We start from the raw sequence: 19,124 nt of genomic DNA, 5'->3' as shown, positions 1-19,124 counted from the left end.
CATAATCGGAGAGTTTCAGGCGCACGGCTAACAAATATTGAATCAAGTGAATTCAATTGAGGGTTTTTATTTCACTCAGCCGTCATTTTCTTTGTCCCTCTCCCACCCTTGTCACTGATCCCTCATTATTCAGGAGAGAACCTGGGGTTCTGGGAAGCGTGTGAGGACCTGAAGTATGGAGACCAATCCAAGGTCAAAGAAAAAGCAGAAGAAATTTACAAGTGAGTGTTAGGACGCCTTGGTTTTCAGTCCATCTTCCTGATGTGTCGCCATCCCCATCCTTGTCTTGTGTTGCTCTCCTCTAGGAAAAGTGGATTGCTGCGTATCTGCCAGGATTTCCTTTGGGAGCTGGCATGAAGCACGCATGTGGGATAGTCCTACTGGAGGAAGGAAGCCCCTTTAGATAAAGAAAACAAATGTTTTATTATAAAGCAACTTTCCCCCTCCCCTATCCACCCAATGATTCATACAAGGGAGAGAGTCAGTCTTGCTGGGAGACAAAAGCTCTGGGTTCTGTCTAAGTCTTATTCTGTGATGGTCAGCCTCCTCTATCCAGTCAGGAGAATGGGGATGGTATTATGTCCATACTTCTCATTAGTGTTATGAGGTGTCATTAATTCATATTTGTGAAAGCGCTTGGAGCTCTCTGGATGAGAGGCTAACCCAAAGCCCATTGAAGTCTATGGAAAGACCCACATTGGGTTTTGGAGCAGGTCCTGAGTGCAAAATACTGTTAATACTGTAAATTGTGGCATCAAAGCATGTGATTGTAGGTGGTGCCTGAGGTGGTCATTCTGGCAAAAGGGAGGTTTACTACCCTAGGGTATGACCAAGAACCGGGGGTTAATTCTGGCTGGCAGTTGGAAGCACTTTTCGTTCCATCCGTGGAAGTTCTCACCTCATGAAATTGACTGTTTCTGGTTTCAGACTCTTCCTGGCTCCAGGGGCAAGGCGCTGGATTAACATTGATGGCACAACGATGGGCATCACAGTCAAAGGTCTCAAGCACCCTCATCGCTACGTTTTAGATGCTGCTCAGACTCATATTTACATGCTCATGAAAAAGGTTTGTCAATTGCTTACAAATCCGGAAGGCATCCCAGCTTGTCTGTGCCTTTCCATGTCTCTGCATGCTGGCTGCTGGCGCTCCCAAGTGACCCCTATTTGAAAGGAGACAACTTGCTGCCCTGCAGTGGGAAAGGAATGGTACATGCCATGCCATTATAAGGCAACATGCTCTAGTTAGTGGATAGAACTCAGGGCTATGAGCTAGGAAGTCCTAAATTTGAATCTTAACTCCGGAGTTATAGATGCCCACCCTATTCGGTATCTATCATTTTGCATCCTAGATCAAGTCAGCATGTGGTAGGATGCACATTTGTATGGAGAAGCCTAAAGGAACTTAAGGGCAAATCCGGATCTTGAAGTACACTGCCATGACATTGAGGGGAAATCAACACTGCAGTAAAAGAACCCTGGCTGGCCCAGGTCAGCTGGCCCAGGCTGGTGGGGTTCGGGCTGGAGGGCTAAAAACGGCAATGTAGACGTTCGGGCGTGGGTTGGAGCCCAGGCTCTGAAACCCCACGAGAGGGGTGGGACTCAGAGCCCAGGCTCCAGGCCGACCCCGAACGTCTATTTTTAGCCCTGCAGCCAAGCCCTGTGAGCCTGTGTCTGTGGACCCGGGCTCTGCGACTCGGGGCAGTGGGCTTTTTATTGCAGTGTAGACGTAGCCTAAAAGACCTTAGTCTTGAGCTAGGCTCATCCATCCCCTTTTCGTTCTGAATTCTACATCGGGGACTTTCCTGTCGGATGAGAAGCTGCTGGTTTTAATGAATAAGATCTGCTGGGCCAGACTTCCAATTTCTCAGCCTCATTGGCTCTGGAGCAGCTGCACTCAAAGATGATTTTAATTAGGCTGTTTGCAATCCATAACTACCGGTTTCCCTTTTTCCCCCAGTAGGACTCTTACGGTCGCTATTTAAAGTCTCCAATATACAAGGAGATGTTGGCCAAGGCCATTGTGCCCCAAGAGACAGTGAAAAAAAGGCAAGTAAATTGGGGTGTAATTGTGGGTTATGTGCTTTTTGATTGTACTGGGGATACAAAGAGCCTGAGTGTCAGCGAAATGACTGTGATTTAGACATTTGTTTAATTAAAGTGGCTTTACGTCTTGCTGATTACCCTGTTGGTGTGTGAACCCCGTGGAAACGGCTTGTGTGCAGTTCAGAGCCTATCTGGCAAGTGCTAAATCCTTTTTTGTCTATTGTGTCTGCATGCAAGGGCTGTGACTGCTGAGCTAATAATTACCTGCCCCCAGAGGGGTGCTGTACATCAGGCCTGAGAGAACCTACGCAGGGTTAAAGGGATCCCATCCAAAGCCCTCTGGGTTTTAAGGCGAGATGGGGTAACTATGTTCTGCTCCGTGGCACTTGGCATTTCTGTGGTGTTAGCTGTCATACCTGCATTCGGGTAGCTGTTTACACCAGTGCAAAGCAGAGCAGAGTCATCGTGTCTGACACTCCCTTTTGCACTGGTGGGAAGGAACGCTGGCACAAGGTGCCAGGCACTGGAAAATCCGGCTCCACAAGACTGTTTCCAGATCAAATGCTGGCTTCTTGTATCCGCTGGCGCAGGAGTTTCAGGGACTTCAGGCAGCCTGGTTTAAGTACAGTCGTCTCATCAGGCCAAACTTGCCATGTCCGAGCCAAAAGGGGTGGCGGCTGCCTCTGGAACAGGGAGCTCCTCTCTGTGCCCCTGACAGCCCATAACCCAGCAAGTAAGGAGGAGGGGGTCTCCCAAGCTCTGCTCTCATAGGGCCTGATGCAAAGCCCATTGAAGTCAATGGAAAGACTCCTGCTAACTTCAATGGGCTTTGGATGAGGTTGTTACTGGGGGCCACCACTCCCAATGGCAGGTCGTGTTACGGCCATTGAGGAGTAGATACAGATGCCAGATTACCCCAGGCTTCAGGGACGTTGGGATCCCTGCCAGGAGATTGTGTCTCCTCTGCAGAGACACCAGCACTCGATTGGTTCTTGGTCCTTACCAAGCTGTGCAGAATCCTGGTCCAGGGCTCTTCCAGATACTACTGCAATAGTAGATGAGAATTGATCAGGATTCCTCCCTCCCCACCTCAGCAGATGCAACGTGCAGCTCCGTAACACGCCCAGCTGCCACCACTGTCTTGCTGCCGTGCCGCACATCCTGGAGAGGTCGCTTGTAATTCTGGCAAATGCATTCATGTTTGCAGCTAGCTGCTCCCAGGATGTAATATATTCACACTTCAGACAGCATCCAGCATATGCTGAGAGAGAAAAACACATCAAAGGCTGCTTATCTGATACTTGTTTTCATTGTTGTTGATAATGGTTCCATCACGGAAAAGCAAAGGAAGTGGAGAGAGAGAGAGAGATCTGTGCATCACAGAGGACATGGAAGCTCCTGTTTAAACAGCCAAAGAGGGCCGTCAGAGCCCGATATGCCTTGCAAGTAGAGGTTAGAGAGGAGCCTTGCTCTAGGTCTGCTCAGGGTGGTGTTACCGGTAGGTGAAACTGCTCAGGAAGGGAGGGAAGTAATTTGCTGCCAAACAGGCAGTGCATTTCACTACAGCAAGCGTTTAGGGCAGGGTTTGAGCATTGGTCTAATGGTGTTTCTCCACCTTTCTGATACCAGGGACTGGCTTGCTGCCTTCCTAAGCTGTGTCAGGGAGATCTCAAGGACCAGCGCCGGTCCACGGACCGTTTGTTGAGAAACACTAATAACTGCCCCTTGAAGTCAATGGTGAAGTGCCCACTGACGTCACTAGCAGTTAGCCAATGTAGAGAGCACTTGTAAAAATCTCACCCATCATTCCCATCCCTTCTAGCACATGTTTGATGATTAAGGACATAATGGCCCTGATCCTAATCCCATTGAGGTCAGTGGCACAACTCCCATTGACCTCAATGGTTCAGGCTCAGTGTTAGTTACCTTCTGATGTGTATAATGAAGGGGTAGTTTGCTATGCCCATATCTGGGACTAGGAGCAAGGACGCTTTTGTTCTGCTGTCTCTGCAACTGATTTGTGTGGCTTCAGTCCATTCACTGAGACCATGTTTGCTTTTAAAATGTGCACACTCCATACACCTCTTACTTTGCACATGCATTTGCCTAATTGGCACAGTGGTGGAAATGGCGCGTGCACTAATGCACGTTTACAAATCAGGCTCTTTGTCTCTCTGTATCTCAACATATCCTTCTGTGAAATGGGTATTATGTCACCTGTCTCCTAGGGCTGGTAGAATTCATAACCAGCTGCTGTTTGAAAGCGCCTTGAGATCCTTAGCTGAAAGATGCGATCAAAGTGTCCAGTATCAGCATCATATGTTATCTCATACATGCACCGCCTTTGTTCAGACGCTGTGACAGGAGCCCACACGCACATCTGATGCATAGCCTCAGGGATTTAATTGAATGGGCTGTTTCTGTAATTGGTATTTCTTCTCTACCTGGGGCCATCTGGATGCTGAGGGATTTCAGCCCAGGCGCTTCTTGCTCAGAGAATTGCTGTGTTATTTGCTGTGTATCGAAAACACATCTGTTACTTTGGAATAATTGGCACCAGCCAAGGGAAATGTGGGGGTTATTGTTGGACTTGGGGTGGTGTCGGAATTTAGGTGTTTCTGTATCCAGTGTCCTCTCTAAGAGATTCTAAATGAGACAGGAGAGGGGGCTTGCTACTATTTTACAGCCATTTTCCTTGGTTCGGGACAGATTCTGCCACCTTTATTCGTGATAAGTCAGACCTTCCTGTGCAGATAGTTCCACTGATTTCAGTGTGAACTCAGAGTGATTACGGGTGCCAGAACTGGGCCCTCATTGATAGAGCTGGGCAAAATATTCCCAGCATAATTTGAAATCCGTGACATTTGAGCCGTTTGGCCGATTCAAACCCGGTCCCATTTTCATGATGTCTTCATGGCACAGTGGAGCCTTTCCCAGCTAAGGGGTTTACATGACGTGTCTTAATCCTGCACAATCTCACCATCACGTTACTGCTGGTATGAAATTTCATAACAACGGAACATCTGGGTGGCGTGAAAACGGGCCGGGAGGACGAAGGTGCAGGAAATGCCATGGGAAAAGTCTGCTCAGTGCATTCTGCGGCTGAACTGCACTGGCATCGGTGGGGCGATAGTCACGTGCAGACAGAAACGTTTGCAGCATCGGGGACTGAGTCTGGGGCCCAGCCTGGCTCCTGAAGAAGCTAAGGGGAGTTAATTGTGGCAGGGCCGGGCCCTTGGGCTGGGTTCTGCTGCGATGTCTGGAATGTGAGTCTGTAGCAAGCGCATTCTGCAGCCTGGGTTAAGCAGGTCGTTTACTCCAAATGGAGGACACTAACAACCCCCCTCCCTCCACGCAGGTCCCTTGGGCTTTTGGTGACAGAGACCCATTTTCTGGTCAGTTTTGCCTCTGTCCCCCAGTAACTCCCTGCTTCTCTGTGCTTAGTTCCAGTTTCCCATTCGCACGCCGTCACCTCCGCTCCAGCCCCAGCCCCGTCGTCCTGAGGCAGCAGGAAGAGGAGGCCAAGGCCAAAGAAGCAGCAACAAACGTGGATATTACCCAGGTTATGAGCAAACTGGACCGTAGGAGCCAGCTCCAGCAGGAGCTTCCTAAGTAGGCTTGTCTAGGGCACAAAGCCGGGGAAAGACAAGACAAGGGGCTGCTGGCAAGACCGGGGCTGAGATTCCTGCCCCCCACCTGCAGGTGTCAGTGCTGCTTTACCTTTCCAGACCCCTTCCTCCCTGCAACCTGCTTCCTGCAGGTTGCCATGGCATCTAGCAGCAGATGTCACGTCACAGGCTCGGCAATGCTGCTAGAGTCAGAAAGCCGGCTGGGTCCGAATCGCATTGTGGGTCCCGGGCGATGTGCTCCTTTTACAAGTCCGGGAAGGGGATGTTTTATAACTGCCCCAAACCCTGCCCGGGATCCAAAACTCCCGTTTGTGTCTCTCTGCTTCTTAAATCCCTGCCTGCGACCCAGAGAACTCGGATCGTGATTCTGTTACGATGCCCAAGGCAGCGTAGCACTCAGCTCCTTCTCCTGTCCCCGTCCTCTGGGTCCGCTGGGGCAGAGCCACCCCACCCCAGGGAGAGCACAAGAAGGTCCATCACCTCTTGGCGCTCTCAGGCATGCTGTGGGAGCATGCCCACCGCTAGTACCCCAAGCACTGCTCTGAGCAGCTGGCCAGCTCTGCTTCGGGCGTCTTGCACCCATGTGGCAATAGGAGGGAGCACATGGAGGCTGCAGTTGTGCTCAGCTGCTGTGCAGAAGGATGGGGTGGATGCCTGGTGGGAGCAACAAGGTTAACATTTCCAAAGGCACTTAAGCGGTTTGGATGCCCTACTCATTTTAATGGTAATTGGGCCCCCATATTCCCTTGGCAGCTTTGAAGATCTCAGTCTAGAGGTGGTTAGCAGTGAGAGCGATTTCTCCTTGTCCCTCAGGAACTCACCCATGTAATGAGTCATGCATGGACCTGGAGGGAAGAGCAGCTTCCTGCTAGGACAGACGGGTGGAAGAGCAGTGCCTTGCTCCTTTAGCAAAGCCTGTCTTGCTCTTGTCTTGTCTTTGCCCTGCGATGCTCTTTCCCCTTGTTAAAAATGAACAAACCTCAGCTTCCAGTGGTCATCCCGGCTTGTGGCCCAGAAGCCGCTGTGATCGGGAGAGGTCAGAAGGGCTTATTCAGCCCCTAGTGGAATAAAATACTCTCCTGTTCCTTTTTGGAGGGGATGGGGAGTGGAAATTACTTCCTGAAACCTAAACCCTCCAGTTAGGTACAAAACACATTTCAGGGAGATACAAACCTGCCTGGGAAGCCCCTGGGGCTGGACCAGCCAAGGTCACCAGGACACGATGGGATTTGTGGAAAACCCAGGGGCGGAAGGTAAAGAAGTTTCCTCCTCCTTCAGAATTTAGGGGATGCTGGGGGATGGGCAAACATTGAGGCTCAGAAAACGTTTTAATCCTTTCGGTCTTGCTCATCCACTGCTCTCGCTGGGATGATTTTACTGGAGGCAGCGAGAGGAGGATGTGGCTGGCAACAGGGCTGAGGTGCTGTGGAGGTGAAGAATCCCAGAAGCAGTTTCTCCTCTTTATCTGGACATGAGTTTCAGCCTTTCTGCACTGGGGGCAGAGCCATGCCAGTACACTTGTTCAGTAGCCAGTGTAGTTCAGCTCCCCAAGCATTTGTCAAGGTCACAGGCTCAGCGGTCGTTGCTCAGGAGTTCTGTGCTGCATCCACATCAGGCTCTCGCCATGCTGTGCGGTGGTGCATTTCAGAGAGACGCCATCCGTACCATGTAAGGGTTTGGAGCTGTGAGCTGGGGAGCCTCTGACATTCCCCATTATCACCTTGGGCCACTCCGTGAGGTCCCGTCTCAGGACAAACTCTTGCAAGTCGATGGGAGCGGGTGCAGCTGTGTTCCACCCAGGACTTTATGCTGTCCGAGACAGCAGCCAGTCCTAATGTCCTGGGCAGTGGGGAGAGGGAGGAGGAGAAGGGAAGTCCTTCCATCTCTCACACGCATTGCTTCTATTCTGGGCTGCTTCTTTCTTTTACTATTACCCCCCACTCCTCCCATAGAGATGCCCTCACCAGTCAGTTAGAACAACGAAGGCCTCCCATGAGGTTGGAATCCCATCGGCAGTCAGGCGCTAACAGTGGGCATAGAGAATCCTGTCCTTGGAGGAACCTCATTGACCTTCCCAGGAAAAGCCAGGTTCCAATCAGCCTAGGGGAGTTAGGCACACAAATCCCATTATTAATGACATGACTCCATTAGGCTCCTTTAAAAATCCTAGCGCGAGAGTCCAGATTGTGCCAGGTTCTGCTCCCACTCTAGCCTATACCATCACCATTCTGCTGCAGCCCCTTTCTGAACTGTGGACATTACATTTGTCCAGTCCTCGTTTCCTCCCGGGCATAGGTGAGAATGTGCCGAACGTGCACATCAGAACATGCTAGAGTGCCGCCTTTGGCATGGTAGGCAAGAAACTGACAGGTAAGAACAAACTTTTGTGTAATGGGAACATGCAGCGTTAGAAGAATAATGATTAAACCCCCCAAGGGTTTTGGAAGGGATATAAATGGTCATGCATCAGGGTATATGCCAGCCTCCAGCTAATAGGGGTCAGGAAGAACCTTTCCTGGGGGACAGATTACTCCCCATCTGCCTCCTACAGGATTTCTTGCACCTTCCTCTGAAGCAGCTGGTACTGGCTGTTATTGGAGACAGGATACTGGGCTCGATGGACCACTGGTCTGATCCAGTCTGGCCGTCCCTGTGTCCCGTTCTGGTATCACTGTAAAATGAGAGGAGCTCCTCTTCTAACGTTTGGTTAGGGTGCAGGCGGCTCTCCTGAGCTGCGCTAACATAATGACAGCTAGGTCTTCCCGGAGGAGTTGAAACAACATGTGGTGTGTTTGGTTTGTTCACTCTGATTTGGATGCCTGCCCGTTAAAGCTCTGCTCTTGCTCCTGTTGAAGTCAATGGCATTATCCCCATTGCTTTTAGTGGGAGCGGGAGCGGGCATTACATTCTCAAACGTATCCCACACTTGGCAGGGTCAGTTCTGCACGGTGCTGGGCACTGCCAGCTACTTTCCACTTACATGGTTATTGAGGGCACTCTGCAGTTAGCAAGGTCAGTCCGAGGCAATGTGGGATCTCCTGTAAGCTTATGTACAGCTAAGGGAAACCAAGGACCATGTGAGCTCTATAGTCTCTCTATAGGTTGTACTATACCTAGCACAATGGGTCCCTGATACACGATTGGGGCTCCTAGATGCTGTCATAACACAAATAATAAAATAGGTCCCAGTCAGTCGGCTTAATGAATCGATTTTAGTTCTCACCTCCATTGACTGGTTTCCCCAGATTTTATCTAAGTCCCAACACTGCCCAGCCATCATTTCTACCCTGCAATCAGAGGTGTGACTAGATAGAAGTGTAGCTAACTCCAACAACAGCAGCCGGGAAGGCACAGCAGTAGGGGCAGCAGCATGGGTTAGCTGCTTGCATCTATACCCAAGGTCCTAGGTGGGCCTGACCAGCCCACGTTGCTGCAGCTTCACTGCGTTGATATGTGCTTCAGTCACACCTCTGATGCAGCGTAGGCAGACCCTGTGAGTGTGAAACATCTACCCAGGATTGGCAAGATCATGACCAAATGCCAGCACTCTTAGAAGTAAGCTCATTTTTGGTGCCCCGTCTCACAGTATATTCCATTTGTAGCTGGCTGCGTTCACCCCTTGCTCTTCATCTTCTCTGAGTAGGCCTGTTTATCGGCCATCCCCCTCAGCATGCTATGAATTGAACTTCACTCCGTATCTGCCATTGGATTTCGTGTCCATTGGATTTCATTGCATTCCAATGGATCTCCATTGATTTTTAGCCATCATTTCTTTGTTTTATTTGCTTTAGCTCATCTGTCTAATAAAAGTGTATGTAGAAAATGGAAAAGACCATTGTGTTTGTCCTTCATTGTGTTGTCTCTTTGCATGTGTGTATTTACTTTTTGTGCTGCTGCTTTTAACATTTTTGTTTAAACAGTTGAGCATATTGTTATTTCTGCTGGTAGAGACTTATTTAGAACCTTATGGTAAAGCCATGCCTTGGAGAAGCCTGAAATGCATCATCTAGGATAAAACCATTGGCAAATTATCCTTCTGAGCCTGTGTAACCCACAGGTGAGGGTGCACACTCGGTCTCCCATGGAGGTCACAAGACTTACAGCCGCAGCTAGACAGCCTTGGTGCTTGTGCTTTGTAGTTCTGGAGGTCCCTGGGTCAGTCCTTGAGGAGTCAGCCAAGATGGTGTCCGTCACACATGCACCTTCAAGTCAGATCTTAGCCTGGTTATGCCATCCATAACCAAAGTCCCGCCCTCACTACATGCTTTAACCATGTTGTAATGGATTGGGGGGCTAACTGGGTTGTCACTAGATACACTCCCCAGTTGTAACTAGCAACAATAGAGCCTTATAGTCTCCCAGAACTCCCTGCTTACAACTAATCTCTTTTTAATGAATTAGGTAAGATGAGCTCCCTTATGACAACCGTGGCCCAATCCAGCGGTTGTTGAAGCCAATAGGAATCTTTCCAGTGACTTCAGTGGATTCTCAATCAGGCCCCAGGTCCCCTCTAGCTCCCCCTTTTGATACATCAGTGTATATGCTTCAGAGTAACTCTGTCCAAGTCTCTGAAATGCTGAGATATTCCGACTCTCTAGAGAGCGATGATTTCCCAAAGGCAGATTGGGATCTGGAGCCCCATCATCTGGCTCATCCATTCTTCCTGCTAGCTCATGGAGACAGACCTTTACACCCTCACCGAACTCCCTACTGCTGCTCTGATTCTGTGAGCACCTCCACGCCTCACCGTCCCTAAGGCCCGTCCTGTGGCATGAAATGAATCCATCATTCATTCTCGTTCTGGCCTAAGCCATGGCTTATACGTGCAGCCATGGCCTGTTCTGTGCAATCCCAGCTATGCTTACAGATGGCCATATCAGCATGTAAGGGAAAGAAAGAAGAGATGACTTCTTCAATACCTCATTCCCCTGGAGATCTGCCATCTTCAAGGCCAATGGGAGGGAGTTCGGTGGATGGAAGCATCTGCATAGCTAGGATAGCGCTAGTTCTTCTCAGTGCAGCTCAAAGCAACAAGTTTAGAGTTCCCCAAAGTCTGATTGAGCCAGAGGAGAGAGGTCATGGAGGGGACAGCTCCTGCTTGTCAGAAAGTCCTCAAAGCATCCCACCCAACCTATCCTGAATGTGGGAGGAGAATCCCTCACATCGTGGGGTGTCATGAATCAGGTTTGCTCATGACAATCAGGTTTGAAAAGTGCTGTATTCGGTGGCATGGTGGCAGCGGCATTTGTCAGGGAATTGTATCTTTCTTTCTTTTTTTTTTTTTTTTTAGCTCCTCTGTCCTTTGTTCTTCCAGGAGGTTCAATCCCTATTCTCTCTTGCCCGCTCTTTCTTATATTAACAAACATAAGAAAAGATAATAAGAGTAGTTGATCTGATGGTGCGGAAACCCACCACAGGCAACAAGGTAGAACAAAACTCCGCATCTGGCTTCCCTCTGGCTCTTTGATGCAGGGACAGACAGGCGGGGATTGTCCTCATAGACTCATAGACTCATAGACTTTAAGGTCAGAAGGGACCATTATGATCATCTGGTCTGACCCCCTGCATGCTGCAGGCCATAAAACCGTCCCTACCCCTTCCCTGGACTCTGCTGTTGAAGTCCCCAATCCTGTTTTAGGTGACTTCAATTGGCAGAAACCCTCCTGCTAGAGATCCCTGCCCCATGCTGCGGAGGAAGGCGAAAAACCTCCAGAGGCTCAGCCAATCTGCCCTGGAGGAAAATTCCTTCCCGACCCCAAATATGGCGATCAGTAAGACCCCGAGCATATAGGCAAGAGTCTCCAGCCTGACCCCTGTCGGCCATTATACAATTTACCTACCATTTCTTGGTTTTCCTTGACTACTATGTTTTACCATTAAACCATTCCCTCCATAAATTTATCTAACTTAATCTTAAAACCAGACAGGTCCTGTCCCAAGTGCACAGTGCTTTGGGGGGAGGATGCTCTGAAGATAACACCAAGTTGTATTCTTTGGAGAGGAGAGTCAGAGTTTGGAGTGAAGAAAAGCTGGCAGCTCTCCTGTGCAGCTAAGATTTGGCTGAGCTGACAGGACAAGCAAAGGCAACTTGCATTAACAATACCGCAATGATCTAGGGGACTGGTTCAGGGGTCGGGCAGGTGACTGGGAATCAGCAGATGTAGGTTCTGATCCTGGGCAAGTCACATCTCTATGCTTCATTTTACCCAGCTCTATAAAGGGGATAATGATACTCACCCGCCTTCGCAAAGCCATTTGTGATCTTGGGGTGAAAAGTGATAGATCAGAGCTGAGTTAGCTGCCCTAAGGCCCTGCAAAAGGCAGTGAGCGATGGGTCTCAAGGCAATCCCCCAGCTCAGCACTCTGGAATGTCTAGACCCACATGTGGATACGTTTTTTGCTGTCCGGGCCCATCTTGTTAGAGGTGAGCTCAAGCTTCAAAAGTCTGGGTCTGGATTCAAACTTTCCTCCAAGCTCGGTGTGTTCTTGGTGGGATTTTGGCTCAGACCATTATTAATGGCCTGTGAAATGCAGGCACTGATCCAGGTCCAAATTCCTCCAGGGTGCATTGGGGTTGCAGTGAGTTTGGGGCCACTCCCGTGGAAGCAGTTTCCAGCGCTGGTTTGGTGGAGCTACCAGCGCTGGTTTGGTGGAGCTACTGGTTTGACCCAGCTGCCACCATCTCTCATGTGTTCTGCTCCTTTCCCTTCCCTCCTTTTCTCCTGGGTTATTTCCCCTCCTTTTAATTTTCTGTCCAGTCTCTCTCTTTTGTTCTCCATATTTTTTCTTTCCTTTGCTCTGTCCTCTAGCTGCTCCCTTTCTCAATTCCCTCACGGCCCCATGGACTCCATGCTGCTCAGCTAGGAACGCCCCTGGGTGGCTGTAGGAGCAGACAGCAGCTTGAACCAGCAGACAGGAGCCTCTTTGAGGGGACACATCCGGGGTCAGGTAGCGCTTCTCCTCTCCACCCATGGCCTAGTCAGAGGCCCTCCATGTGGGGAAATTCTAGCCTATGTGTTCATCAGCCTCACCTACAATACGGGCCACAAGCTGTCAACCTGATTCGCCATCCAAGTCTTCGCCCTCTGGAGTGTTGTTATTAATAATCCTCAGCATTTCTATGGCACGGTAGATGTGCCAGGGGTAATTCAGTGCTAGGCAGATAAATTGGTTCCTGCTGTTATGGATCTGACAACCACCATTACTATGTACATCCTGCAGGGATGCCAGGTCCTGCAGATCCAAGAACACAAGCCTCTATCATTTGAGCTAAGAGAGAGCTCTTCCAGCAGCCAGCAGTAGTGGATCCCTTAGCCTATCTCAGGGCCAGTCACTAGAGGGCACCATCACACAGTCTCTCAAATACACTGTCTACCTACCTACCTTCTGAGGTATTTACCTGCCCCACATTGCTGTGATCTCTGAGCTCCAGTAAACTATATATCCCCCCAAATGCTCATAATCTCTCACTTGCCTTCTCCGGGGGAATTATTTCCAGTTGGTAGCTAGAGGGAGGGTTTTGGGGCTTGGTGTTGTGTATCCCATGACTAGCAGGCAGCTTTTCCTGCTCTAAAATGTCTCCTTTTCTTCTCTGCAGTTGTGTCAGTTCACTGCTCCGGTCCCTCACCTGGCTGTGTACACCGGTACCTCTGTTCCTTCATCTCCATCAACTCCGCACCCCTCCTGCCACATCCCAAACAACCTGCCTTCCCAATCCCCTGGACCCATCACTCTGCCAAACAGCACTGTCTGCCCCTCACCCATTAGCGTAGCCCTGGACAGCACCCCCTGCTTGGAGAGGAAGTGGGAAGCCAATGAGTCTAACACTAACCACTTTCCTTCTATCACTGAGAGCACAGAGATTTCCATGGACTCTGAATCAGGCACTTGCAACAGCCAGGTGCCGGGGAACATGGAAGCCAAGGTGCCTCCCAAATCCCGGACGACCTTGTCCTTCAGCAGGTTCTTGAAACGGGGATGTTTAAACTCACCGGTGTTTGCCACTTTCTCGCCGAAGTGCCCGGCTGTCACCCACGGAAAGGTCCAGCCACTGGATGACCTGGAACAACAACTGCAGCAGAAGTCCAAAAAAGTGACCAAGTAAGTATACCTGTGGTGTGTGAAGGAACTCAGCTCTGAGTGATTACAGGCGTCCAGCCTGGGTGAGAGGGACTCCCAGGTAGTGGTGTCTGCACCTCGCTAGCCATGCTCTCTCCGCCTAATTATATGTTGCTCTCTGGCACATGAAGGGGCCTCCCATGGGGCAGACATGGCCCCCTGAGAACATCTGGGTGGGCCAGGTGCAGAGAGGGAGATGGACAGAGCTCACAGTGCTACAGCTATACTCTCAGAGAACGGGATTGCGAGAAGTAGGGTATAAATTAGCACAGCTCTGAGATGGCTCTAACACCAGGGGCACTGAAGAGTCTCAGAACATGGGGCGTGTGAAGGTGGTTTACCACCCCGCCCACCCCCTCCGGCACCGCACTCAGCACAGGGCCAGAGTAACTGAGAATGGTGCTCTCTGTCTCTCACCGATGAGTGGAAGAGCCCTGAGAAGTCAGAGGGTCTTGCCAAGATGCCTACAACTTCTGAAAAGCTCTTCAACTTGTCAGAATTTTCAAATAAGGAGACGGGGGAAGGGAAAGAGGGAAATACCCAGTAGGCAAACACCTCCTCCCCCAACACCACCAGCCTTTGGGGCAGGCTCTCAGCGACGACGATCGCCGGAGGCTGCAACTGGTGAGTCCCGGAGGGACTGCTGTGTGCCTAAACCAGTTTCACACCTACTCCCAGACACCTGTCCATTGTGTGCGTGAAACCATTCATCTCCTCTGCTCTTTGGGCCAACAGGAAGCTTGCGGATGGGGTGGGCATGGGGATGACACCCCAACCCTGTAGAGACAAGCTAGGAACCAGCCAGAGGGACAACACACACATTAGCCAACAGAGCAGCCCCCGTTTCCCTTTCAGCCCAGGGATAGGGAGGCTGCTAGACAGCATTTCTGCCACCGCCTGCTGGTGTGGGAGGCTACAGATGAGCCTCACCTGCAGGCCCTGCTGCCTTCCCCTGGAGCCGGTCTGGATTCAGAGCTAGCCCTGCAGGGCAGCAGCCCCCAAGGTAAGCCAGTGCCCGGGGCCCGTAGCTCTGCAAGGGAGGGGGTAACTCAGCAATCTCTCTCACTTTCCCTGCCCTGTGCCCTCCTGCCCCGCATTACATGGGCTGCAAATCCCCATGTCAGCCTGCTGCTTGCAATGCCCAGCCGCACAGAGGGTTTTTTCAGGGGTGGTGGTGGCTGGGACCAAATCTGAAATGGAGTCTCCCCCTCCTTTCTAAAAGCCTTACCACTGAGGGAAGCACTGGAGGAGAGGGGGTATTGCAGAGTGAGCTGTGTGGGTTACACTTGCACCTGTAGCGGTGACTTGGCTCCTATCCCATGGGGCTGGGCTCATCTCCTGCCTGGGTGTTGAGACCCGGCTCACAGAGCTGTGACTCAGGTTTGGGCCAACTGCCCTCCGTTGTGACAGAGGGATGCTGTGACCCCGTCTGGCTTGGTTTGGGGCCCTGTCAAAGGGTTCCTTTTGCCCTCGGTCTGCCCTGCCCGTGGATTCAGCAGGGAGCGCATGGGATTTTGGTTTGGCAGGATTTGTGTCCGTGAGAACGAACTGCCTGGGTTATTGTGATTCTGAGGCTCCCTGCACCCCAGTGCCTGAGCGTGTTTGACATACCCTACCCCTTCCTGAGTGTCGTCGTCTTTCCTCCTCCTCACCTCCCTCGGACCCAGCTGTATCTGGGGGTGTAGCCAGGGATCTTCCAACCCTCCGCTTGGCCCAGGCCTGCACAAGAATGGGGAGTTTGGCTCGGGCTCAGTGGTTACGGCTTTCGCCTAGGATTTAGGAGACCTGGCTTCAAGTTCCTGCTCCGCTACAGACTCCCTGGATGACTTTGGGCAAGTCCCTTAGCATCTGTCCCCACCTGAAAAACCAGGATAATATTGCCTCCTTACCCGCTGTGAGGATAAATCCTGTTTCCCCAGGGCCCAAATGGGTAGCCCATATTCAGGGCCTTGCTGGGCTGTTTCTATTAGGAGAAGAAATTGATTATTAGTCCGGTTTTGGTGCAATCCTGTTTATTTACAAAGAATGTGGACACAGCCCTGTTTCCCTCACCACAGTAGAAACAAACAGCAGCAGGGAGTTTCTTGGCTCACAGTTTCCAAGCCTGCCTCTCCAGCCAGTCCTTTGTCCCACAGAGCTCTGTCTCTGCTCCCTCTCAGGGCTGCCTTCACGACTGCTTCTGTCACTGTCTCCTGGCTTTCGGGTTCCTTTCACCCACACACAGCTGCCAACCGGTAATAGCTCCAGCCCCCGAGTTTGCAATCAGTCTCCAGGGAAACACCTCAGCCCCCAGGGTTTAGCCTTGCTGTGCTGGTCCGTGCCTTGTGCGGTGGCTTCTACTGTGTCAGCTATCACTAAACAAAGGACAATTAATTTCTCCTTCATTAATCCAGCACACGAGTGCTTAGACTTCACCCAGATCTGTGACTGGTGGCAGCCATTCGCCTCTTCCAACAGAGCAAAACATTAAAGATTGTGAGGTGCACAGATACTGTGACGATGGAGAGCATACAAGTATGATAAACAAATAGAGCTGCAGGGACTGATGGTGAGGGAGGGAGGCTGCTGACATACACACATTGAGCCTCCTCGGAGTCTGTATCCTTCCTGGTCATCTTACCTCATGCAGGGCTCTCCGAGCTAATGTGTTTTCCTGCAAGGAGAACTGAGACTCAGGCCCACAAAGGGATTTTTTTTTTACAGTCTAATTGAAAACCACAGCTCAGGAGAGCTTGTTTGGTTTTTGTGCTGCCTGTCTCCAGGCACAGTCGATCTTCAAATGATGCCTTTGTCCTGGTGTGAGCACTTTGTTCTTGTGCTGAATGGCCACCTTGACAATAGGCAGAGAGGGTGGCAGCATTCCTGGAAAGATCCAGCACTGGTTGTTGCCCTTAAAGACATTAGTGGGTAATGTCAGAGCAGTCTAGCAAGTAGTCCTCCCGAATCTGACTTCTCAGACTCTGCTGAATTTCTAAATGCACTCCTATGGCTTTGGTTCCAACACCAGAAGGAGTCTTTCCCCAGATCTGGTTCAGATGTGGCCCACGGAGGTGGAAGAACAGATAACAAGATGGGGGGAACCTAGTGAGGTGATGTCAAGAGTTCCACCAGTTGGGGTCAAAATAGTACAACACCAGCCTATGACCCAAGAGGTGTTGGCCTGGAGATTCCATCACCCTCAGGCCTTAGCCCTGGTTCCTCTCCTAGCCTAAAATTAATCCAAATGGAAAGCCCTCCCCTGCCACTTTTAGGTCTATCTCTGCTCCTGACCAGGTAACTGAACCTAAACTGCAAAAACAGAAGCACAAATTCAAGACCTCTTAATTCACTTGGCTGTGGAACTGTGGCACTCAGCACTTTTGCTTCAGTGGGGTTGGTATGTGTATTCTCCCCTCTTCAAGCCACGTGGTTTGAGCATTGGCCTGCTAAACCCAGGGTTGTGAGTTCAATCCTTGAGGGGGCCATTTAGGGAACTGGGGTAAAAATCTGTCTGGGGATTGGTCCTGCCTTGAGCAGGGGGTTGGACTAGATGACCTCCTGAGGTCCCTTCCAACCCTGATATTCCATGATTCTATGAAATAGAAAAACTCAAAGCCAAACTCCATGCTGCGCGTTGGTTGTCTTCAGAAAGCACTTCAGAAAGTGCCTTGTGTATGACGAGTTTTCATTTTACAACACAGCTTCTTCCAGATAAAAGTGGATATTCCTCTGGAGAGCAGAATCTACCCAATAGACTCAGAGGAGGAAGAGGAGGACTGCCCCCGGGCTTGTAAGGACTCTGTGAAGGAAGTTATCTGCCCTTGGGAGAACTTTACAGAACAAGGGAAAGCTGGATAACAAGCAACTCTTAAGGCAGACAGGATGTGACCTACTTATAAATGGATGTTTTCTTTCCAGGCCCTGACTCTGCAAGGTTCACCACGTACAGTTCAATATATGAACCATGCTGCTAAAAAAGTGCATTAGAATTATGCTTCGGCATCAAAGAGGCTCAAACCACCCTGGTTATGAGTAATAGACCCAGTTGCGCACATCTGTGTGTAATTCGGGAACTCTAAGTGTCTCCTGACCTATTTTCCTTCATATCTTTAGAAAGTCAGACTCATCTGTTACTGACTTTTTGATAAATGAACCTTATTTGCTGCCTTATAGCTGATAAAAATATGTCCTCGGAGATACTCTCTCATATGTAAGTAGTTTCTTGATCCTGAGGTGTTAGTAAGTGCTGTGCTGGTGAAATGTAATTGTCTTGAAGGCCTTTCTAAGACTGGAATTCAGACTTTAAGCCTCTCCAAAGTTTGGGTGTCTTTGGAATCTGGGTTTGAGTTCAGGCCCATCTCTAATTATTAACAGCTTTGAATTTTAAAGCAATGTAACTTGAAGGCATCTGATGGCTGGGGATGGGGGGAAATCTAAGCTCAGACATCCTCATGGGACAACTGTAAGGTAGATGGATTGGCATAACCCACTAGCCAACAACAAAAGTGAACCCCACAGAAAACAAAGGACTTCTTATCTTCCACTTACCTCCAATAGACCTTCAGTGCCAAGATGGGCCTTGACACCGAGGGTCCAACCACCCTTCTGAACGATTGGGAAGATCAGGATTGGCCCTAGATCCAAACTCAGTAGATTGGGCCCATCTGAACGTTAAACTGATATGTTGTGCCACGCCTTAAATGTATCTCTGCCAAGAGTGTTAGAAATCACCTTCCTTGTACGGTGTCAGTACATCAAGAGAGTCCTCTTCTTCTCAGTTTCTACAGACGAGTCCATGTACAGTGGCAGTCCCTAAACATGACTAACCTTGGGTGTTGTTTTGTAAATAGGCCACGTGGCCCACAACTGTAGGTGTTGGCGTTATTTTGTATTTTCTAATGGTATGTGGAGATGTGTCCATGTTAATTTGAAATGGTTCAACACGCTGATTCCGACTGCAGCATTTAAAGTCTTCACCTCTCCTGCCCGCGATAACATGGACAATTTCTGTAGCTGGAAGTAAAGCTGCTGTTTAACACATTGTACTTGATTGAGCCCAACGCAGTTCGCTGTATTGGCTGTTTCAGCTGAAGATCTGCTTTCGAGTCCTTCTCTTTAGTGATGGGCCATTGTGTGAATTCCCCCCTCTCACCCTCAGTCCCCACCATAAAGCTCAGGCTGTTCAGATTCATGGTTCTGGCTCCGGCCCATCACCACTTGCTTTTGATTAACATAGATATAAACGCTGGGATGGATCAGAGGGACACCAGTGGAATCATTGAATGGAGCCCAGCTTGGCAAGGCTGTAATAGGACAACCTCTCTTCTTTAATCTCCTCTGAAGGAGCTTGTTTTT

The 19,124-nt window shown here is 50.1% G+C and overlaps 1 protein-coding gene across 3 annotated transcripts in view; it reads left to right on the top strand.

Moving 5' to 3' along the window:
- RGS9 (regulator of G protein signaling 9) overlaps positions 1–18,814 on the top strand; it is a 68,582-nt gene extending 49,768 nt beyond the window's left edge. The window contains exons 14-19 of one of the 3 annotated variants that reach the window (XM_034789707.1): positions 134–221; positions 928–1,066; positions 1,961–2,046; positions 5,488–5,605; positions 13,270–13,772; positions 17,471–18,814. In XM_034789707.1, coding sequence (XP_034645598.1) covers positions 134–221; positions 928–1,066; positions 1,961–2,046; positions 5,488–5,605; positions 13,270–13,772; positions 17,471–17,627 — 1,091 coding nt within the window. In that variant the 3' untranslated portion in view covers positions 17,628–18,814. Of the gene's footprint in view, positions 1–133; positions 222–927; positions 1,067–1,957; positions 2,047–5,487; positions 5,606–13,269; positions 13,773–17,470 lie in introns of those variants that run through there. The other 2 variants (XM_034789708.1, XR_004648158.1) reach the window with 2 other exon arrangements.
- Positions 18,815–19,124: the final 310 nt, after the last annotated feature.

This window comes from Trachemys scripta, chromosome 14, assembly GCF_013100865.1.
Source record: "Trachemys scripta elegans isolate TJP31775 chromosome 14, CAS_Tse_1.0, whole genome shotgun sequence".
In the NCBI taxonomy this organism is placed as follows: domain Eukaryota; kingdom Metazoa; phylum Chordata; order Testudines; family Emydidae; genus Trachemys; species Trachemys scripta.
Note: the sequence above shows the minus strand (reverse complement) of the source record. Positions and strands in the feature narration are given on the sequence as shown.